This window comes from Chelonoidis abingdonii, chromosome 2 (assembly GCF_003597395.2).
Source record: "Chelonoidis abingdonii isolate Lonesome George chromosome 2, CheloAbing_2.0, whole genome shotgun sequence".
Lineage (NCBI taxonomy): Eukaryota > Metazoa > Chordata > Testudines > Testudinidae > Chelonoidis > Chelonoidis abingdonii.
The window spans coordinates 44,954,454-44,979,032 of NC_133770.1; the positions used below are offsets into that span (position 1 = coordinate 44,954,454).

General features: G+C 40.7%; 1 protein-coding gene across 4 annotated transcripts in view; it reads left to right on the forward strand.

Annotated features, from left to right (window-relative positions):
- Nucleotides 1-24,579, forward strand: part of NMT2 (N-myristoyltransferase 2) — a 55,203-nt gene that overhangs the window by 30,369 nt on the left and 255 nt on the right. For 2 of the 4 annotated variants that reach the window (XM_032806333.2, XM_032806350.2), the window contains 8 exons: nt 7,783-7,901; nt 8,000-8,091; nt 8,187-8,303; nt 9,128-9,298; nt 10,435-10,543; nt 13,238-13,408; nt 16,950-17,117; nt 24,431-24,568. In XM_032806333.2, coding sequence (XP_032662224.1) covers nt 7,783-7,901; nt 8,000-8,091; nt 8,187-8,303; nt 9,128-9,298; nt 10,435-10,543; nt 13,238-13,408; nt 16,950-17,117; nt 24,431-24,568 — 1,085 coding nt within the window. Of the gene's footprint in view, nt 1-7,782; nt 7,902-7,999; nt 8,092-8,186; nt 8,304-9,127; nt 9,299-10,434; nt 10,544-13,237; nt 13,409-16,949; nt 17,118-18,080; nt 18,815-24,430; nt 24,569-24,579 lie in introns of those variants that run through there. The other 2 variants (XM_075062319.1, XM_032806342.2) reach the window with 2 other exon arrangements.

Below are 24,579 nucleotides of genomic sequence, written 5' to 3' on the forward strand. Positions count from 1 at the left end.
CAGCCCCGGCGCTGATGCCCAAAAAGAAAACAAAGAAGCGTGGCTCCCCAGCACCAAGCAAAGGACCCAGTTTGGGCTGCCCAGCCACTCTGGAGCCACGTGGACATGCCTTCCTGGTCAGGGCCCTTAGCCCCTTAAAGGATCCAGATGCAGACCTCGACCCAGGACTTCCCATTCAATGGGAGTGGTCTCTTTTCTGAACAAATGTATGTGAGGCTGCATGAATTGAACGACAGTCGGGCAACCCTTCGCTCGCTGGGCATATATACACCTCAGTCTGCACAGAAGCAGTTCCGACCTCCCCAGCTGCCCAGGCCTTGTCATACTTGTCAGAGGTCTTCTAGGAGAAGGGATAGAGACCCAAGTTTTAGTTGTCGCTGCTCTTCCTTCTTCCACTCACCCATGCAGCCCGGCCCAGCGAAGCATCCCGGGAACCAGAAGCTCTCATTTTGAAGGTGCACTCGAGAGCAATGACCCAGTCAGTTCCCCGGATCCACTCTGTCCTTTCCTCGACTGTCTTCATCCCTACCATTCGACCTGGTTGTGGGTCACCTTGGACTGCTGAGTGCTGTATATAGTTATCTCGGGGCTATACCCTTCAATTTTCAGCCACCCCCTCCCTCTCAACCCCCCTTTTTCCCATCCCTTTTCAGGGACCCTTTTCACAAGCAACTTCTCATTCAAGAGGTTGAGAACTTTAGCAGGACTTTCTCATCTCGCCATGAATGGTCAGCATAATCTTCCAGAGGTGGGGGACTCCCCAGGTGGACCTGTTCGCATCCAGGCAGAACACAAAATGCCACATGTTCTGTTTGATCCGGAGAGTGGACTGAGGCTCCCTGTCAGATGCCTTTCTTATTCCATGGTCGGGAGCACTCCTGTATGTCTTCCTGCCAGTGCAGTTCATTCACAGAGTCCTTGTGAAGATCAGGCAAGATGGGATGAAAATTGTCCTAATAACCCCTGCGTGGCCTCGCCAGCACTGGTTTGGCACATTGCTGAGCCTTTCGATGGCTGCCACACTGCAGCTGCCCCTCTGGCCGGATCTGCTGTCACAGAACCATGGCAGCCTTTTGCATCTGAAACTGGTGGTGCTGCAGTTGACGGCTTGGCGACAGCTTGGCTACTGCATGGCTACGCATGGATGAATGGGTATGCTCGGCCCGTGTCCAGCAGGTCTTGCTCGGTAGCGACTTACCTGGCCAAATGGAAAAGATTCACATGCTGGACCTTTGGAATGATGTATTCAGGCCAAGCAGGCCCTGCTGCAAGATCTCCTGGATTATCTGTTGCATCTCAAACTCCAAGGTTTGTCGCTGTCATCTATCATCAAGGTCCACCTGGCCACTAACTCGGGTTTTCCTCCTACATTCCAAGGCAGGTCATTCTTCGCTCACAAAATGACAGCACAGTTTTGGAAAGGTTTGGAGCATCTCTGCGCACAGGTCTGATATCCCATCTCCTCCACCCCCCTCCGCCCCAGGGACCTGAATCTCATGCTTGTGAGGCACATGGGGTCTCCACTTAAGCCTCTGGCTTCCTGCTTCTCTCCTGGAAGGTCTCATTCCTGGTTGCAATAACGTCAGCCCGCAGGGTGTCCAAGATCAGGGTGCTTACTTCAGAGTTTTCTACAAGGATAAGGTTCAGCTGCGACCACACCCAGCATTTCTGCCCAGAGTTGTTTCCCAGTTTCATACTGGCCAGGATATATACTTGCCTGTCTTCTTTCCAAAGCCTCATGCATCAGATGAGGAGTGCAGGCTACGCACCCTGGATGTCAGGAGAGCACTGGCCTTCTACAGAGTTAGAACAACACCTTTCTATAAGTCAATGCAGTTGTTCGTTGCGGTGGCAGACAGAATGAAAGGTCACCCAGTGTCTGCTCAGAGGATTTCGTCTTGGATCATGGCCTGCATCCACTACTGCTATGAGCTGGCAAAAGTGTTTCCACTGGCGATCGTGATGGCACACTCAACTAGGGCACAAGCATCGTCAGCGACCTTCCTGGCATAGGTACCAATCCAAGATATCTGTAGAGCCTCTATCTGGTCATCTGTCCACATGTTGGTGTCTCATTATGCACTTACCTAGCAAGCTTGAGACAACACTGGCTTAGGCAGAGCAGTGCTGCAAGCTGCAAGACTGTGAACTCTGAGCTTGCCTCCATTGATACTGCTTGAGAGTCACCTAGAATGGAATCAACATGAGAAGCACTTGAAGAAGAAAAAACAGTTACGCACCTTTTTTGTAACTGTTGTTCTTCGAGATGTGTTGCTCAAGTCCATTCCATTCCCCGCCCTCCTGCCCCTCTGTCGAAGTTGTCGGCAAGCAGGAACTGAGAGGACGTAGGGCTGGCGGTGCCTGATATACTGATGCATGAGTGTGGCACTCGAGGGGGCGCCACAACTGGGCCTATGGATATCGCTAAGGCAAAAATCTCGAACGACTGCACAGGTGGGCACGCACATAGCTAGAATGGAATGGACATAAGCAAGGCATCTTGAGGAGCAACAGTTATGAAAAGATGGGTAACTGTTTTTTATTGTTAAACACACTCTTCCCCCCCCCGCCTCTGCAAGTGAGAGTTTTGTTACTGCTAAGCTGTATGACAACTGCCCTGACATACCAGCTTGTCTTCCTTGCAAGTAAACTCCTCATGACTCTGCCAGTCCAAACCTTGCCTTGCAGGTAAACCGACAGTGAACCCATCTCCTTAGCTTGCCAGAGATGTTTCCCTGCAGTATCCATCCTTCTCATGGAACACTCACAGAAATTATGTTCTCTGCTCCTTTAAGGAGACAGTAACAGCAGCATATTCATTTGACTGAGCTTTGACAAACATTCTTAGTTCAATCACAGCACTGAATTGATTTATAATAAAGCTGAAACAAGTTTATTTAATAAAAGGATGTAGGATTAAGTGATACCAAGAATAAGTAGTAAAGACAGAAAAGGTTACAAGCAAACAAAAATAAAAATACATTTCTAAGATGTATTTAATGTCAGCAAGTTATAATCTTTGTCTAAGCAGGTTTCTCTCCTATATTCAATTCCCAGAGATTTCAACATCCTTGGTTGAAGGATCCAACGTTCTGTGATTTCAAGAGCTCCAGCCCCCTGAATCCCCCAAGTGATGGACAACTATGGGATTCTCTCCCCTTTCTTTTTTTAGTCCAGTAAACCTTTGAAATGTATTATGTGAAAAGTAAGCCTAGACAAAACTTCTCTCTCCTGCTGGCTTGTAGATGCCATGCTGTCTTCCCAGTGTTCATTGGCCCTCCTTCAAGAGGCAGAAATGCTTCCTGGGGGTGCGGTCTCTATTCTCCTGCTGATTCATATGTAAATGGGCTTCCATTGTTTTAATTCCACACTGCTTAATTTACACTGGAGACAGGTAGATAGCTGCCTTCCCTCCTGTCTTCATGAAAACCTTTTTCTCCCTGTGTTTAGTCATCAACTTTAAAGTGTAATGTCAGTGAGTACCCATAATTGCTCATATAGTACTAATGCATACATTTCACAATGCTATTAATCACCAGTTTGTCACAGGCTTTCACAAAAGACCTTACTCAATATACTTTTATAATACAGTAATATTATATACAATCAGCTGATTCAATTGCTTCTTATTTGAGATTCAGTTCTCCTGTCTTTATAGTTAAAAGGCTATCTCCCCCAGTTACTAGTTTGATGGCTTTGTTTACCTTTTATGTAAATATACCTTCATTGTTTCTGCCTGACAGCCAGGCGGTTTAGATAAGCAAGTATACATCCGTTTGTCTAGGGGAGACTGGGCTTATTCATTGCTTGCCAAAAATGTTTTAAGAACATAATTCTACCACATGTTTATAACTCTTTGTTCACACTCTGTAAAGACATCATGCAAGTATATTAATGATCAGTGAGTTCTTCGTTTTCCAGTGATATACTACAGGCCACCTTTTGTTACATATATAATGACAACAGTGTGTTAGGTGTAGTAAGTATGTCCGCCCTGACAAAAGTTGTTGACACAGAGTAGTGAAACCAGTGGGCCCAGTGTCACGTTTATATTACAATACCACCCAGAAATGAGCTAGGTGGTGTACGGAACACACAGTAGGAATTCACAGGCACTGACCCAAAATGTACAGACTAAAAGGACTCAAATATTTGAATCTTTAATCTAGCACCATGTCTGAATTCGAAGGCCTTGGATCCTAGGAAGTATGGAAGTATTCTTCTTTGGGATAAAATCTCCCTCATAAACCTAAACAGAATTTTCTAGACTTCTTACACTGAATAAGTCTCTGTCCCAAACAGAGTTTTTAGGATCACTCATCACATACTGCGATCCAGGGAAGTCACCTCACAGCTGGAGAAGGAACCAAGCACCTGTCTCCTCTCTTCTGCTGCACCCAGGAAAAATTAATCCAACAGAAACTAGAAATGTCAAGAAGCCACATCACCATCCTTTGGGATTCCCACTCCTCTGTGGGGCCACCTCTGGCATACCAGGAGTGCCTGATCCCTTATGAAGGGCAAAATCTCCCAGAATCACACTGCTTAGGAAGACATTTTAACTCCAGTAAATAGATGCGTTAAATTGACCTGGTCCACATACTCATAGAGATTGAAGGATTTGGTTGCCCTCAGACTAAGAAAAATCCACTCAGGATGAAGCATCATAACATCTGAGTCCCTGGAGAAAATAGTCTACTCTGCATGGACTCATGGTGGTTACAAACATCTAACTAGCAGAGCATCAAAAAACACTGCTCTAAAGCAAAGCTGACAAACTATTTTCCGTCCTCAAGCTCAGCTCCTCCTTTCTGGTGCTTAGCTCTAAATCAGAGGTAGGCAACCTATGGCATGCGTGCCGAAGGCGGCATGTGAGCTGATTTTCAGTGGCACTAACACTTCCTGGGTCCTGGCCACCAGTCCAGGGGGCTCTGCATTTTAATTTAATTTTAAATGAAGCTTCTTAAATGTTTTAAAAACCTTATTTACTTTACATACAACAATAGTTTAGTTATACTTTATAGACTTATAGAAAGAGACCTTTTTAAAACGTTAAATGTATTACTGGCACGCAAAACCTCAAATTAGAGTGAATGAATGAAGACTCGGCACACCACTTCTGAAAGGTTCCCGACCCCTGCTCTAGATGGTTGTGAGCAACAAAAATTTTACTGTTAAGAAAATAAGGCTGTGAATTAGTCTCCAATGGCCTCTGAGCCTCTTGGCCCCAATAGTCACCTGGGCAGGCCAAACACCTGCTCTCATGGTCTCCTCAAGTTGTGAACTCCAAAAAGAGGAAGTTACGGAGAGAATTGGGAAAGGTAAAGAAAAAACCCAGGAACTCTTTTTATTGATGGTTATCCATGTGACAATACAAAATTCACTGCACTTTTTAAGTTAACCCAATAGCTTGCTTAGGGTGCTGGTTATAGGCCTGGTCTACACTACAGAATTAGGCTGACATAAGGCAGCTTACATTAACCTAACTCTGTAGGTGTTTACACTATAATGGTGCTCCCAACGATGTAAGTTGCCCACTACGTCGACCTAATAACTCCACCTCTGCAAAAGGTGTCATACTTAGGTCAATGTTAGGGTGATGCAGTGTCTGTGTAGACACTGCGTTACCGATATCGCCTGTTGTCTGTCAGCCCTGCATGGGACTGACAGCCCAGACTACTGCAGCTGCCTCCCAGTGAGCCTGATCTCAGCTGCCTCCCAGAAGAGCCTGAGCCTGGCCACCGCTTAGGCCTTCTCCCCTACCCCCCATGCCTCACTGGGAGGCAGCTGGGCCTGGGCTCTCCTCCCCTCCTCCTTTCCCCCAGTCCCTCACCGGGAGGCAGTTGAGATCAGGCTCTCCTCCCACCCCCATCCATCATCAGGAGGGGGCCAGGCTCGGGCTCTCCTTCCTCCCCTTTCCATCCCCCACCAAGAGGCAGCAGCGGGACTCCAGGCTGTCAGCCATGGTGGTGGGGAGACTCCAGCTGTCAGTGCCTCACTTCAGTCGGTGGAAGCACTGCTGGTGAGGATGCGCACTGCTGACAGAAGGAGTTAGTGTGGACATGAAAAACGGTAATTACTGTGGTGGCTCTTTGTCAACCAAACTTTGGTCAACTTAATTTTGTAGTGTAGATGAGTCTATAGACTTCATCTCCAAAGTGCTGTTTGATGGCTCCAAGTAGCATTCTGTGTAAAGCTCTCCAGCATTCTTGAGAATTTAACAAAATAATGTCACAACATTATTGCCTGAGGGACTCTAAATCCAGCTTTTGGAATTTTAGCCATCTTTTCAGAACACCTCAAACTAGTAGTCCTTTCACTCTATATGTGGCACTGGAATGTATTTTGTTAGCAGTCAGTGAGGTCATACCTTGAACATCCTTCAGCACCAGCTCAGAGATGAGAGCTTGCTGGTGCTATCACTCACCAGTCTAGGAGGATGAGGAAAAAAATGTCTGGGCAACTACCAACAGGATCTGAAGTGATTCTGAAGGGCTGCTTAATAGAAATAGGGTTTGTAGAATTTGAGTGGTCTTTGAATATTCTGTTAAGCAGCCTGGCTGAATCACTTCTACTTCCGATTTGTGAGAAGTGGAAATGGCCTACACCTTTACATTTTTCAGCTTCCTCCTGAGTGTTGAGTGAGGGTGTTGAGTGAGGGGGCTGGGGAAGGAAGCTCTTTCTTCAGTGTGTTGAAGATTATGACTTCAGATGGAAGCATTAGTCTTTCTGCTTCAAGAAATAGTTGCAGGAATCTTTGTGTTCATAAACTTTAAAGTTTTCCCTCCTTGTACAAAGACGAGACTACTAGCAGCAGTCCTATAGGTAGTATACCATAGTGGATCAAGACTGTCATTTTGTAGCAAAGGTATCTAGAGGGTTCTCTATACCCAGAGTCTTCATGGAGCTGCTGGTGATTTTGGCCTTACCACTATCAGGCAATCTCCTGACAGAAGCTCTTTCTGCAATAGAAGCTGCGTAGTGCACCCTACTGGTCATTCAGGTGTATTCATGAGAACTAAGACTGCAATAGTCTGACACGCTATCAATAATTTGTACAAGCATGATTAACATGTTATAATATATTTCCTAACGTTGTTCAGCTTTGGAAGCCTCTTCTGGGGCTGGTGGGCTGATGTGTAATAGCCATCCAACAGAGGAAGAGTGGATCCTGTTTATATTTTAAAAAATATCTTCAGTCTACCTGCTTCTGAAGTTGTGGAGAAACAAGATTACCCAGTAGCAAGTCCAGAACTATAAGTGTAACCACAATTTTAATTTTAAATTTCCAAATGAAAGTTTTTTCGTTTCACCAGCAGCCATTCTATAAAATGCCCTGATCCTGGAAACACTGATGCATGTGAGTAGTGCCATTGAGTTCATATAAGTCAATGTTTGCAAGATCAGTACCATAGCATGTGAATCTCACTACTGAAATGCAGAACTCCTCCCCAGATATAGCTTTCAGTAGTTGACTAAGTGATACATACATGCTGATAATTTGCTATTCAGTTGTGCTCTGTTATGAAATGTTAAGATATAAACTGCAGTAGAATAGCTCTGAGCCTCTGTACAATAGCTCTGCTGAAGTATTAGCAGACTTGAGTGAGTTGTAAACCAGGGAAATAATGTAAGCAAACAAAAGCTTATTTTTAACATTTTTAAAAGGCTTCAGATTTTGATTTCATAATTGTACATTACACCTTGTGTAAAGTGACTTCAAAACTTACTAATTTTCAAATTAGCTAGTAATGTAATTTTTCCCCTCTCTTTCTATAACAGATGAAGTTATAACTTCTCATGGTGCAATTGAACCAGATAAGGACAATGTCCGCCTAGAGCCATACTCTTTGCCACAGGGTTTTATGTGGGACACTTTGGACCTGAGCAATGCTGAAGTTGTAAGTAGAATCATGTATGTGTACACACAGTCTTTGATGAAACATTCTGGCTGATATGTCTGAGATAAAATTCTTCCTTTTTTGATGTGTGTTTTCAGCTAAAGGAACTGTACACATTATTAAATGAGAATTACGTAGAAGATGATGATAACATGTTTAGGTTTGACTACTCACCTGAGTTTCTTATGTGGTGAGTAGCAATTTCTGTGTTGGATTGCAAAGAAGGGTGTTTTGATCACATTCTTTTGAGCGCTAATTTGTAATGGTTTCTGCCGCTGATTCTAGGGCACTACGTCCTCCAGGCTGGCTACCCCAGTGGCATTGTGGAGTTAGAGTATCGTCAAACAAAAAATTGGTAGGGTTCATAAGTGCCATCCCTGCACACATTCGGATTTATGACAGGTAAATATAAATAGATAAAAATAAATATAAATAAAAACAAATGATATATCTTGAACTTTCTTTTGTGGTGGGGATTGTCTGATTGAAGAGCTGAGTGCTAGGCCTCATTGACAGTGGAGGGAGAAGAAACCTTACACAGGTCTGAAATTTTTCACAAGGCTTTTGGAAGTTCCCAATTAAAACTAGTGGCAAACAAATATCCACCTCAGAAACATTCTATTGATAGGAGATGTGGAGAGCTGCTTGATGTTTTCTGGCCTTTGGAAAGTGTAAAGTGTATGTTCAGTCAGTTAGACTTACCAGGGTGCTTTCCGTAGGGTTGGAGCACTGGAATAATTAATTAGTGAATATGAGCTGTGGAGCCTTTCGATATCTCTTTCCTCCTGCTTTGATTGCTTTCCAGGCCCTTAAATCCAGGCCACAATTCAGATCATGGTACGGATCTAAAGGGTATTCCAGGCAAATTCTCCAACTAGGCATCTTGCCAGAGGCAGTTACAGAATATTAACATTTGTTGTATACTTTGAGGATGCAACTTAAGGCAGCCGGGTTAAAAATTTGGATCTGTATGCTTAGAAGTATGTACAATAGAAAGAGCATATACTAACATTGGATAAGAAACCTCAATGATTTATCAGAATCCTTTGTTACATAATTGAGTCCTTCTGTTGAAGACTTTTAAAATGAGCATTATTTATGTTTTTGAGAAGCTGCCTTGTATAACCTGAAATTTAGTATCAACGTGGAAAATAAAACTATATAAATAAGACAATACTATGTTTTAGTGAGTTTTATAACTGTTTTGTTATTTAAATTGCTTTTAGTGTGAAGAAAATGGTAGAAATCAATTTTCTTTGTGTCCACAAGAAATTGAGATCTAAACGAGTAGCACCTGTACTGATTCGGGAAATAACCAGAAGAGTAAACCTGGAAGGGATTTTTCAGGCAGTTTACACTGCAGGAGTAGTACTCCCCAAGCCTGTGGCCACATGCAGGTAACCTAAGTGGTGTTCATAGTAACATTGCTCCCAAGGATGATCATTTTAAAGAGGATTCCTAGTCATTTTCACAAACTAGCTAATAAAAAGTGTTCATTTTTCTGCTGTAAACTTCTGGTAAACATTATGGACTTGATTTTAATGCAGAGGACATGGCCAACTTCTTTGTGATACCTTGGACAAAGACATTTCTTGGAGTAAAATTTAGTTCTGTTTCGGGCACTGCCTGCACTTTGTTAGAAACTGTGCTAGCAATGACAAGGTTGTATACTTCGGTACATAATTTTTTCTAGTGACCTATTGCTTGACTGGTGGGGTGAACAGAGTTTCTGGAAATAATATAATACTGCTTTTTAAACACCTTCCTGTAAGGTCTCCTCTCTAGAGAAAGAGAGGTTTGTTGTGCATCTTACAATGATGTAAGAACTGTACTGTCAGAAGAGTTTTGTCTGAAGTTCAGCATAACTTTGTTTGCATGGAGTGGATTCAATATTGCTTATGCTGCCACAAGTTCAAATCACTGTACAGTTGGTTCAACACTTAATCCTTCTGGTAGATAACCAAGCTCTGTGCAATTTTTTGGATTAAATTTTAAAAGCTGAAATCTTGTTTGCAGTTTATGGACATCAGAAATACCATGAATCTTTTTTGAGGGGAAGAGTAGGTATAGGTTTTGCTATCCCTCACCATAATTTTTCCTCCTTTGATGCTGAGTATTCAAAGGTGTTCTGTCACAGAGACAGCTGGCAGGAGAAGGCCCTCCCAAAAAACTGCTTACACAGACAAGCAGAGGGTCTTGTCCATAGAGCAAAATGAGTGTTGTGAAAACAACCAAGGCTATGACAAGGGTGAAGTTGCCCTGATTACTAATCTCAATATTAAAAATGTGTGTGGGTACAAACTATGATAGTCAATCATACCATAGTCATTAACAAGTTTTAAAAGGTGTAGTGTCCACACTTTTTATTGGGCTGTTTAGCTGCTGCTCAAGCTCCCCATAGATAGTAGTACAGGATTGCCCCTTAAATGCAATTGTTTAATTTTTGGAGGCAGGGATTGGATGAAATATATATAAAACATATGTTGTTAAAATTAGTAATTATATTAACATATATTTTAAATTGTATTTCCAGGTACTGGCATCGATCACTGAACCCCAGAAAATTGGTAGAGGTGAAATTTTCACATTTGAGTAGAAATATGACTTTACAAAGAACAATGAAGCTCTACAGACTTCCCGATGTAAGCAATGTATCTGCCTAGAGAACCCTCACAGTTATTGTGAGGCCCAAAATATACCCTTCCATCAGTCTCCTACAAGGCAAGATTTTCATTTTGGAAGGAAAGCATTTACACCATATAAAAACGTATTTGTTCGCTGGGAAAGGTGTTACAAGAGTAGATGAGTTTATTTAGAAATACCAGAGACCCTAAAAAACTCACAAAACTTCCCAAGTAAACTTCAGCTCAGTCCCATTCAACCACAGACTGAAGACACACACTTTTTACAATTGTGTACCATTATTTTTTCATCCAATTAACATATAATTTTTAATGGAGTAGGAAATTCAGTTTATGACCTGAATTTCTTACAAAGAAAGAATCCTAAAATGTTGATAAAATGCTTCTCAGCATTGCCTTAGTCCAATTTGCCAGAGAATGTTTTCTCCACATGGTGAACTGTTTCTGCAAATTGTAGCTCAGGAAATGCTATGTACTGTACATGTCTTTTCTTTGGATAAAAATCTCTCCCCTTGCCCCCTCCAAGTTTTTCCATATTGATTTACCTGCCTTTGGACAGCTGTATCTGCCATCATTGGTTGGTCTGATGTCACAGATGCTCATTACTTTTATAGCGTCAACACTATACTAGATGCTCCCCTGCACAGCAGAGTCCATTGTTTGTGTCTCAGTACATAATGCTATCAGTATGACCCACTTCCCATGCTGCACACTCATGCTCTCTCACTGTATGCAGTGCAGTAGTTAGCAGAGCCTAAAAATGTATAACTTTAATTTATTTTTTAGGCCTGAAAAACTAAGTCTAACTTTAGTCAAATATGAAATAATTTTTAGATGGTAAAAATCTAGTAGATATTTCAGATATTGGATTTGGTGTCATTTCTATTTTTTTCATATAGACAAAGTTCATAAATGAATGGGGTTTATTAGAAAATATACAACTCTTATTCTAACCAATCTTTCTAATTCATAAGTTACAGACTACAATAGAAGAAAAATAAAGTATGGGGAGGGGAGAAATAAGACCTAGAAACACACCTAGGAAGAGATTAGGACGTGTATGCAGCACTGTACACAGACAATAACTTCTGAGTAAAATTTCTAAAGCACCTAAGTGCCATTTTCAAAAGTGACAGAAGCACTTAGCAGCCGATGTCTCTCAGAAAGCCAAGAGAACTTAAGATCCTTCTACCTAAAGGTATGTCTGTGCTGTAATTGAACATGTGATCGCAGCTCAGATAGGCCTAGCACTAGCTTTAATCTAACTAGTGTAGCTAAAAAGTGCTGTGAAGATGTGGTGGTGGCCTGGACCTCAGTATAGTTAGCAACACAACGCTTGATATTTTTTACTGTCTACTCTGAAGATCTGTTTGAAATCATATAAGAATATTGTGATTATATTAACAAAATGTTACTCTAAATAACTCTTCTTGGTATTTTTCACTTTCCAAGTATATAGTTACTTATTAGGGGACTTTTAAAGACAAACTTAAAGTGAGGAAAAAATATACCAAAAGGAACATACCTTGCCAATCTGTTGTTGTTTCAGACATTTGTTTTCATATCTTCTTCTGCCAGGAGCTCAGAATCCTGGACTAGAGCTGCCACTTGAGCTGGGATACAGCTGAGGATTTCTGGGATTTAAGGATGCCCCAGCCAGGCTTCCTTCCCTGCATGCACATTCCCTATATGGGAGCTGCACTAGTTCTACACCACTCAGTGATCCGTCTCCCACAAGGGGCATCCTCAGGAATCCATTAAGCTAGTTTTTTGACTGCTTTGCTGGAATTGGGCACAGTTGTAAGAGCCAGCCTGAAGATTGAGGCCCCCTGTATTTGACCTTGCCACGTTACCATGAAAAATGACTAACATATTAAACAAATTCATTATATGACTTCATTGAATGATGAAGCAGATAAGCTCTGAAAGAGAATGAACCTTTGTTTAATGAAGAAACATGCTGGATAATTAACAAAAATTTGGTGGAGAAAATAAGATTCAGTTGCTTGCCACACATCTAAATGTTAATTACAATGTATTAACAATATTTTTTCTCCATTGTATAAAGTCCCTCTGTAAAATATCTTATTTTCTAAAATGTACTGTAGATTAGTAATTCCAGAATGGCCTTAATTTATGTGAGGAGGGCTTTATCATGAGTAGAAAAATGGTTATATCTGCATAGAAAATTTAGACAACAAGCTAGTTTGGAGGGGTAAAAGTAGCCGGAAATTTTCATGTTAAATGTTTGCTGACCAAATATAAGCACATGAGAGAGAATGATTTTTACTTGATATCCAAAATATTTTTGTCTTCTGGTAAGTTGCTGATAATCAGGGTTTTTTCTGGCCCTAAATAATTTAGAAGAAAAGATCAAACTAGAAAAGGAATGCACTATGTTTGTAGTTTACGCTACAGTCAACAGTGTCTGTTTCCCTGGAGAAATGAAGTAGTACTAGTAATGGTATGTAAAGATTGATGTGCCCCAGACTGTCCCAGTAATTAGAAGGTAGGGAATATTGATTGAAGGCAGTTTGTAAATTGGCATAATGAATTATAATGCTAGAGTAAAGTAGGCTAATAATGAATATTCTATAGCCAATGGAGGGTGCTCTGTAACCTACTTTCACATATTTTTGTAAATAAATTCCTCCTTTCAACATCTTATTTTTTTTTTCTTTTTATTGTAACAAGGCCACAAAGACTTCAGGTTTGAGACCAATGGAACAAAAAGACATTAAAGCAGTGCAAGAACTGATCAACAGTTACTTGAAGCAATTTAATCTTGCTCCTGTAATGGATGAAGAAGAGGTAGCCCACTGGTTCCTGCCTCAGGATCATATTATTGACACTTTTGTAGTTGAGGTAAAAACATTGGTTAACAATGTAAATGAGGTATATGTAAATTCCACCCTTGCCTCCCCAGTAATATTACACAGGTAATTCGATGTAAGGCTATATTGACATTAGGGTTTTGATGGCATCAAAATAACTACCATGAGAAACAAGAGGGCTTTCTAGTGTATTGAGAGCCATGATCTATACTTAACCTTTCATCGTAGCATTCGTGGCGCTTGACATAGTTTATTCATTTTGTTCTTTATATTAAACAGAGAACAGTAAACATTATTGTACATTCTAATATTCTAATTGCATAAGAAAACACTTATTTTTGGCGTCTGTATGGACTGCAGTGGTAATATAACAGGTTGTTTAAATAAGAATTCTAAAACTCTGAAAGTAATGACCATCTGGGAGGCACTCTACATTTTTTAAAATCTTGTTTGCTTTTCACCACCCCTTTTTGGGAAAAAAACAATTTGATTATAAGTATTAATATTCGAATCTGCTTTTCCAGAAAGAAAAGAGCTGCTAAAATGACTGAGATGAGGAAATGGGAATGGGGTCTGATGTCATTCCCTCAGATGTCAAATAGGAACTCCACAGCAGGCCAGCACAAAATTTAAATCCTGTTTAATTGATTTCAGGTGCACCTATTTATAAGGAGAGTCCTAGTATTGGATAAAGCTGCTTCAAATGTAATCTGATACTCAATTTAATAGTTTAAGTTCACATCTCTTGGTCCTTCTATTTGTGGGTAAAATTTTCAAAATGACCCATATAGCTTAGAAACCTAAGTTCCATTGAAAGCTGCTAGTCACTATATTAAATTTGTTTGCTAGTGCTTAGAAATCCTTTTAGGATGAAAGAAACTACAGAAAAGTTAGATTGCAATTACATGTTAAGAAGGCTGCCTTCACAGCACAAATGGCCAAAGGCTTTGTTTTGTTTTTTAAATTCAAAATGTTGGTACTAAAGACCACAGCAAAATGAAAGGGGAGACCTTAATAAAGCTAATAATCACTGAGTTAACATTTCTAGCATCCTTAATGACTGTGCAGAATCATTGGAGGTGTTTTCTTAAGCTCCATAATTAATTCATTTCTGTGATACAGAGCTCAGCAGAGACATCCTCATATTTGAACTTTACATCAGAGGTCCTTAAAAATTTGACATCTCCCTTATCACGCTTCAAGAGCCCTTTTGAGCTACAATCTTGCAATTTGGTATACTTTTTCAGTGTGAATCACTAGAGCTGATCTAAATATGCTACATATTTTCCACAAAAAATTGCTGTCAAAAAGCAAAAAATTTCCTTTTCCAAAGAACTGGAAAAATGTTGAGAAAAGAAGACTGATAAGTCTTCACATATGTTAAGGACTGTTACAAAAAAAGACAGTGATCGGTTGTTCGTAGGAAGGTAGGACAAGAAGTAATTGGAGAACGTGGTTAAGGACATTGAGATCAGTGGTAATTTGGACAAAATACAATATGGTTTTACAAAAGGTAGATCATACCAAACCAACTTGATCTCCTTCTTTGAGACGGTAACAGATTTTTAGATAAAGGAAACACAGTGGATCTAATTTACCTTGATTTCAGTAAGGCATTTGATATGGTTCCATATGGGGAATTATTAGCTAAATTGGATAAGATGGGGATCAATATGAAAATTGAAAGGTGGATAAGGAACTGGTTAAAGGGAAGACTACAACGGGTCGTACTGAAAGGTCAACTGTCAGGATGGAGGGAGATTACTAGTGGAGTTCCTCAGGGATCAATTTTGGGACCAATCTTATTTAATGTTTTTATTCCTGACCTTGGCACAAAAAGTGGGAGGATTGCTAATAAAGTTTGTGGATGACACAAAGGGAGGTTGCCAATACAGAGGAGACGGCATATCATACAGGAAGATCTGGATGACCTTGTAAACTGGAATAATAGTAATAGATGAAAAGTGCAAGGTCATGCATTAGGATTAATAACAAGAATTTTTGTTATAAGCTGGGAACTCATCAGTTAGAAGTAACAGAGGAGAAGGACCTCAGAGTATTGGTTGATCACAGGATGACTATGAGCCACCAATGTGATATGCTGTGGAAAAAAGCTAATGTGGTCTTGGATGCATCAGGCGAGGTATTTCCAGTAGAGATAAGGAGATCTAGTACCATTATACAGGCACTGGTGAGACCTCATCTGGACTACTGTGTGCAGTTCTGGTCTCGCACGTTTAAGAAGAATGAATCAAACTGGAACAGGTACAGCGAAGGGCTACTAGGATGATCCAGGGATAGAAAACCTTATGAAAGGAGATTCAAAGAGCTTGACTTGTTTGCCTAACCAAAAGGAGGCTGAGGGGAGATATGATTACTCTCTATAAATATATCAGAGGATAAATACCAGGGAAAGGAGAGGAATTATTTAAGCTCAGTACCAATGTGGACACAAGAACAAATGGATATAAACTGGCCATCAGGAAGTTTATATTTGAAATTAGATGAAGGTTTCTAACCATCGGAGGAGTGAAGTTCTGGAACAGCCTTCCAAGGGGAGCAGTGGGGGCAAAAGACATATCTGGCTTCAAGACTGAGCTTAATAAGTTTATGGAGGGGATGGTATAATGGGATAGCCTAATTTTGGCAATTCGTTGATCTTTGTCTATTAGCGGTAAATATGCCCAATGGCCTGTGATGGGATGTTAGATGGGGTGGGATCTGAGTTGCTATAAAGAATTCTTTCCTGGGGTGTTTGGCTGGTGAGTCTTCCCACATGCTCAGGATTTAGCTGATCACCATATTTGGGGTTGGGAAGGAATTTTCCTCCAGGACAGATTGGCAGAGGCCCTAGGGATGTTTCACCTTCCTCTGTAGCATGGGGCACGGGTCACTTGCTGGAGGATTCTCTGCACCTTGAAGTCTTTAAACCAGGATTTGAGGACTTCAGTGGCTCAGACATAGGTTAAGGGTTTGTTGCGGGAGTGGGTGGGTGAGATTCTGCTGCCTGCGTTGTGCAGGAGGTCAGACTAGACGACCATATCGGTCTCTTCTGACCTTAAAGTCTATAATTGAGTCTGTAATTGTTTTTATTTGCAGCAGGTGATATTTAGATTAGATATTAGAAAAAGTTTCTAACTATAAGGGTAGTTAAGTACTGGAACAGATTACCAAGGAAGGTTGTAGAATCCCCAGCATTGAAGGTTTTTAAGAACAGGTTAGACAAAAATGTGCAAGGGAGGGTCTAGGTATACTTGGTCAGTCCTGCCTTAGTATGGCAGGATGGACTAGATGACCTCTCAAGGTCCCCTCCAGCACTGCCTTTCTATTTATGAAATTAAGATGTTCTGGGGGCACCAATTCCATGCGTCTAATTTTACCCAAGAGAATTTTTGAAGTTGTGATGAATGTGCAGTAGAGAGCAGTGCTGATAGCTATGCCACCTGAAGGGTAGGCTTCTGGCAGCTAGTATTTGTAATTTCCCAAAATATCTGCTGCGCAGAGTGAAGGCTAAAACTGTAGCTAATTAATTACAAACTGATTCTTCATTGAATGACTTTTTTCTTCCCCAGAGCTCAAATGGTATTTTAACCGATTTCCTGAGTTTTTACACGTTACCTTCAACAGTTATGCACCACTCTGTTCATAAAAGCCTCAAAGCTGCCTATTCCTTCTACAATATTCATACAGAGACTCCTCTCTTGGATCTAATGAATGATGCACTCATTATAGCTAAATTGGTAAGTAACTTACTTTCCCTGTCTACTTTTCTCAGAAAAGTAGGGTAATTTTAAAAAAAAAAAATGAAAGGAAGTATTTAATGTGTAACATTCTTTTTTTTTTTTTTTTTTTTTTTTTACTTTAAAAAGGGATTTTTAAAGCACTTGCAGAACTTAAAAAAAATCTATATTAGCTTTTCTCTTCACTTTGAACAGTACTAGAGAAAAAGGAAAAAATTCCCATAAGCCTGCAGTATTTTTACAAAATATATTTTGAATTGTGCCGTTGGTTAATTGCAGTTAACTCACGCAATTCACTCAAAAAAATTAATCGCAATTAATCCCACTGTTAAACAATAGAATACCAATTTAAATTTATTTTTGATGCTCTTCTACATTTTAAAATATATCGATTTCAGTTACAACACAGAATACAAAGGGTACAGTGCTCAGTTTATATTATTTTTATTACAAATATTTGCACTGTAAAAATGATAAACAAAAGAAATAGTATTTTTTCAGTTCACCTCAAAGAAGTACAGTAATGCAATCTCTTTATCATGAAAGTGCCACTTACAAATGTAGGTTTTTTGTTACATAACTGCACTCAAAAACAAAACAATGTAAAACTTTAGAGCCTACATCCATTCAGGCCTACTTCTTGTTAAGCCAATCGCTAAGAGAAACAAGTTTGTTTACAGGACATAATGCTGCCCATTTCTTAATTACAATGTCACCTGAAAGCGAGAACAGGAATTCTCATGGTACTGTTGTAGCTGGTGTCACAAAATATTTGTTCCAGATATGCTAAAGATTCATCTGCCCTCTTCATGCTTCAGCCACTGATCCAGAGGACATGCTTTCAAGTAGATAGCGCTGGTGAAAAAAATGTGTTAATTACATTTGTGACTGAACTCCTTGGGGGAGAATTGTATGTCTCCTGCTCTATTTTACCTGCATTCTGCCATATATTTCATGTTATAGCAGTCTCGGATGGTGACCCAGCACATGTTGTTCATTTTAAGAACACTTTCACTGCGAATTTTACAAAATGCAAAGAAGATACCAATGTGAGATTTCTGAAAAGAGCTACAGCATTCCACCCAAGATTTAAGAATCTGAAGTACTTTCCAAAATCTGAGAGGGACGAGGTGTGGAGCATGCTTTCGGAAGTTTAAAAGAGCAGCACTCTTTTGTAGAAACTACAGAACCCGTACCACCAAAATAGAAAATCAGTCTTCTGCTGGTGGCACCTGACTCAGATGATGAAAATGAACATGCGTTGGTCCACACTGCTTTGGATTGTTATTGAACAGAACCCGTCATCAGCATGGATGCATGTCTTCTGGAATGGTGGTTGAAGCATCAAGGCACATGTGAATCTTTAGCGCATCTGGCATGAAAATATCTTGCAACGCCGAGTACAACAGTGCCATGCAAAGACCTTTTCTCACTTTCAGGCGACATTGTAACAAGAAGTGGACAGCATTATCTCCTGCATATGTAAACAAACTTGTTTGTCTTAGCTTTTGGCTGAACAAGAAGTAGAACTCATTGGACTCATAGGCTCTAAAGTTTTACATTTGTTTTATTTTTGAATGCAGGGGTTTTATGGTACATAAATTCTACATTTGTAAGTTCAACTTTTATGATAAAGAGATTGCACTACAGTACTTGTATTAGGTGAATTGAAAAATACTATTTCTTTTGGTTTTTTTACAGTGCAAATATTTGAAATAAAAATTATAAAACTGAGCATTGTACACTTTGCATTCTGTGTTTGTAATTGAACTCAATACATCTGAAAATGTGGGAAACATCCAAAATATTTAAATAAGTGCTATTCTGTTGTTATTTAGCAGTGCAATTAATCGCACGATTAACTTTTTTAATCACGCGATTAATCGCGATTAATTTTTACATCACTTGACAGCCCTAATTTTGAACAATGTTCTGTTACCAGTAAATTCAAAGCAGGTGGTTTATTATGCTGGTTGGTAATGTGATAACTGAAACCCACAGTTTGAGTGTTGCTAGAGCTATGCAGAGCATCTGGAGCAGTAGTAGGCAACCTGGGGCCCACGGGTCACACGCGGCCCATGAGGGTAATCCACTGGAGGGCTGCCAGACAGTTTGTTTACAGTTGCACGGCCGCCTGCAGCTCCCGGTGGCCACGGTTCGCCATTCCCAGCCAGTGGGAGCTATGGGAAGCAGCAGCCAGCACGTCCCTGCAGCCCGCACTGCTTCCCGCATCTCCCATTGTCCGGGTATGGTGAACCGCAGCCACTGGGAGCTGCGGGTGGCTGTGCAAATGTAAACAAACTATCTGGTGGCCCACCAGCAGATTACCCTGACGGGCTGCAAGCAGGCCGCAGGTTGCCCACCGAGGATCCGGTGCCCACTGTGGTTCACCGTTCCCGGACAATGGGAGATGCGGGAAGTGATGCGGGCTGCAGGGACTTGCTGACTGCTGCTTCTCACAGCTCCCACTGGCGGGGAATGGCGAACCGCGGCCACTGGGAGCTGCAGGCAGCCGTGCAACTGTAAACAAACTGTCTGGCCCTTAGTATCCAAATTAAGAGTAAGCACTGGATATTCAATGTTAGAAGAATGTACAGTATAATTAAAATGGTGACTCACTGATGGGATTGGACAATTTATCAAGGTTTGCAGAAATAAATTAATTTGGATTTGTTTAGTAAAATGGAAGAGTTTATTTTGTGTTGGGAATTAGTTGAAATTACAGCTAGTAATTAACTTTTTTTGCCTTTTAAAGCTACAAAAGTGGTATTGTATATGGAAGCAAAGAAAACATGTGAAGTGTTTATGTATTGTAAAAACATTTTCTCACACAGAAAGAACAACATTAATGATGCAATTTGGGCAAATGGGGGCGGAAGCCACTACAAATGAAGGGTTCAGAAGTAAATTTAAAGTATTCGCATGGGTTCAATGCCATCTAGTACTAAAAATAGTAGACACCATGCATTACCTTTGTAAAATGTTTGTAAGTGATTGATGTAGGTGTTTATGGTGATATATATCTACAGAATCAATACCTCATATATTTACTTTCATTTTTAAAAAGATGAACAATTCAGAAATAATAGAGTACAAATCAGCCCTGTGAACTGAAACCAGTGTGTAGTATTTTTGCTTTTCCTCCATGCATGAAGTTTTGAGATTTATAACAAAATAAGGTTCACTAAGGTAAAATGGAAATTTAACAAGAACTTATATGTATACTTTTTCAAAAAACAGATGGTCTGGTTTTAATTAGTGCCCTGTTCAAACTGCTGACAGCAAAAGAAAAGGGGAAAAAAGCTGTAGATAAGTATTGAGCACTATGTAGTATGTTCATTTGTAGAGACTGATGATAAACTTCCTTGAAACATGCAAATATTTCTTTCTGCTGAGAATCCAGTGGCACATTTAATGAACAAAGTGTGTAAACTTGCTTTACTTTTGTAAATTATCCTCATTCAGAAGAACACTTAGTACCTGTTAAAATAGGATGTTATACAGATTTATATGCAAGCGGAGTACCTTTATTTACTTGAGCTAAGACTGAAGTCTCCAGCAGTATGTAGTTACTTAATATTTTACTTTGTGTATATAAATCAGAAACAACTCTCAAAGACAGATTAATGGTAACAGAAGAACTAACTATGTATCATGATCATTCTAATATTTTTTAAACATATGAGCTATTGTACCTTGAGCATTGTCCTGATGGATTTCTTAAACTAAACAGGATTGGGCTGGGTTAGAACTTGAATGGGAGATATCCATCAGATGCAGGAAGCAGTGTTTATGATCCAAGTAAATACTGTACATCCCAGCGTGTTCAGGAGCCAGCACACTACTGGAGGTTCAGGGTCAGATTTTCAAAAAGTATTTAGGCACCTGAGGATTCAGATAGGTGCCTAATGTGACTTTCAAAAGTATCTAGGTGTCCATATCCCATTGAGATTTGATGCCTGGGCAATTTTGAAAATCCCACTAGGTGTCTGTCTGCATCTTTAGGCACCTAAATACCTTTAAAAATCTGGTCCTTGGTGTTTTAGATGAAGGGGGAGAGAGGGAATGTAAAATATCACCTAATCAAGAGCTAATTACAAACAGAAATAACTCCTTAAATAGAAGAGGAAAACAGGAAGCTGTCCTTTTGGCGGTAATTTGTGGTACAGGAAGTGCAACTCTTTATTAAACTGCATGAGACTTTCAGAGTTGTGAGTTCTGTGTTCATTTAACAGTGGTTTTAATATGAATTGTTCTAAACACACATTCATGTAGACCAGGAGCTTCAAACTTGGATGTGTAAAATTAGATACCTAAATCTATGCTTAGGCACCTTAAGTAAGTGGCCAGACTTTTTCAGAGGTACAGAGCACTTTTCAGCTTCTATTGAAGTCAGTGGCTTAAATGAACCAAAATATACTGGACTATACATAATTCTAATAAAAATGGTATACATATTCAAGAATGAAGAATTACAAGTTGCTACATGTGTGTATCTAAAATTATAAAGAAAATTCTATTTCTTATGAAATTATGTAATAGATTGAAGGGTAGGGTGTAGAATTAAGATTGTATGTGCAGATTTAACTTTGTCCTTTCCTGACCTTTGAGTGCTGAACTGTACAGCTTTAAGGTTCTTTTCACTTAGTTCTGATAGAATTTCTGCAGGAGAGAGGCTCTCTACTGCTAATTTTGGAGTAGTTCAGCTTTTACTTTCCCAGATGCAGAGGCCTTGCCTCTTTTGTTTGTGTATGTGTGTGTACTTTCTCTATATTTTTTCACAGCACATCTAACTTAGACATGTATGCATGGCAAGAACTTCTTTAGTAGCATAACGTAGTGAGAAATCTGTGCAAAATGTGCTGGGTATATATGGTGTGTGATTTTTTTAAAAGGGGCAATAACTTGGTCAGAACAAAAATATTTTCACCAAAATATTTAAAGGCACTTATTATAGCAGAAGTGTGTGTTTCCATACCATATTTCAGCTTTATGCTTCCTGCTATTCCAGCATTAATCTGCTTTTTTTAAATCACTTTTTCTTTATAATGGGGAAAGGTCTTTTTTTTTTTTTTTCTTCAGTCTCAAACAGCTGAACATTGTTGCTGTTACTAATAATTTGTATTACAGTTGTGCCTAATGGTGTGCTGCACTCACACAGAGGGGAGCCCTAGTCAATTCAGTGGAACACGACAAAAGTGAAGCAAGCGTGTGACAAATTACAATATCAGGGCCTAATTAAAGACTAGGGCTCCTAGGCACTACAATAATACAAATAATAATGAGTCAGTTTAACACAGTCGAAGGGAATCGGGTGGGTGGGAATGTGTAAAGGCCAGTTTTACAGTAGAAATTTAAGACTACTCAGTTTCTGTGGTATCTTGATGGTAAAAAGACTAATGTAATGGGAAAGGGAGGGAGTGGACAGTTGGCAGAGGGCAAGTGAGCAGGAGAGGGGCACATGCAATGAAGACGTAGAAGATTAAATTCTTGCATCACTTTTGAGAAGGAACCAAACTTGAAGAAATTAAATCCTGAAAATATAAAATATATAAATGACTGAAAACAGGTTAGGATTGATATGTTTATGCAGGCTCAACTATAGCAGCTAGTACTGTGCCTGCTCAAATGCAGTTTAATGTAGACTAAACTAAGATCAATCTTGATGATATTGTGCAAAGAAACAAACGTAACTTTGAAACTGCATTAGGATTATTTTGATGTTTTACTCCTGAATATCACCTGACAATGTCCTACCTCCTAGAGCAGTGGTTCTCACCCCAGGGGCCATTTGCGGCCCAATCAGCACATAGCTACAGCCCATGTTGTGACATTCTCAGGGCTCTAACTATGGCAGGGTGGGAGGAACACATGCCACAGTCACAGAGCCAGCAGGGGGGTCCAAAAATGGGGCGGCACAGGATCAGGCCTAGCAGCATCAGCAAGAAACCAGGGTGCTCTGCACCCCTCCCCCCACTCCACCTTTACCCCATTGGTCCAGTGACCTGGCTGGAGCAGGCTCCCTGGCTAAGCTATGTATAACCAAGGTAGGAAACCAGTGGGCACGAGAAGAAGGGTTCAGGGGGCTAGGGCCCCAGTGAGAGGGTGCAGGGGGCTGGGGCATGGGAAGGAGGGTGCAGCCAGTGCATGGGGGACAGACTGTAGATGTGTGGACTGGTGGCTGGGGGCAGTCCTTGGATGGGAGGCTAGATAGGCACAGTCCCTGGATGGAGGAGTTGAGGGCTGGGAGCAGGTGGTGGGGGACTGGATGCTGGAGGGGGCTGTTCTGCCCTGGACAGGGCACCCTGTCTCTGCAGAGCAGGTATGTGTGCCAGACCACTGTTGGGAGTGTCTGGATGCTGGGGAGACAGTCCCAGGAGGGTTGAGTGATGTGGGGCATTCCCTGGGTGAGGGGACTGGGTGCCTGGAGGACAGTCCCTGGCTGGGGTGAGCACCTCACACCAGGCAGGGCTCCCCATCTTTGCAGGCAGGCTCCACAGCCATGCTTTCCAGGCACCCAGCCCAGCCACACTGCCAGCAGCAGTGTGTCATGCCACATCTCCAGTAAACTAATTTTAAGTTAATGTCTTATTTTGCTAATTTAAAATGCTCTTGATAGACATTTTGCCAGTATTGAAATAAAAGGTACTACATTGATTTGAATTGTATTGCTGTCATATAACAAATACTAATTTTTTTCCCCCCAGAAATATTGCAGTGGTTCTCAAACTGTGGGTCAGAACCCCAAAGTGGGTTACAACTCTGTTTTAATGGGGTCACCAGGGCTGGCGTTAGACTTGCTGGGAACTGAAGCCGAAGCCTGAGCTTCAGCTTCCATTTAGCTTCACACCATCCTGGGGTGGCAGGGCTTATGCTATGGCCCCTCTGCCTGGGGCGGCTGGGCTTGATGGGGCTCAGGTTTCTGTCCCCCCTGCTGGGGTCATGTAGTAATTTTTGTTGTCAGAAGGGGGTCCTGGTGCAATGAAGTTTGAGAACCCCTGATGTATTGTATTGTGGATGGGGCCCACGTAACACACAGAGAGCTATATGCGTCCCACAGCGGTAAATAGGTTAAGAACCACTGTTCTAGAGAGAGAACCTTCAGTCTAAATTACTCTATGTGATATGCAGACAGAATTACTTTCTACTAGAAAATGTTCTATTCTGCATGCATATCAGAATGCAGGATCAAATCTAATGTCTATTTAGGGAAAATCATTAGACTCTTGGATACATTTATACCCATTATGTGTGTATATAAAGTATCATTTGAAAATCAAAATAAAATTTCAAAAATGTTTTGATGTTTCCAGAAAGGATTTGATGTGTTCAATGCACTAGACTTGATGGAAAACAAAACATTCCTGGAAAAACTCAAGTTTGGGATAGGAGATGGGAACTTGCAGTATTATTTGTACAACTGGCGGTGTCCTGGCATGGAATCAGAAAAGGTAAGAGAGAA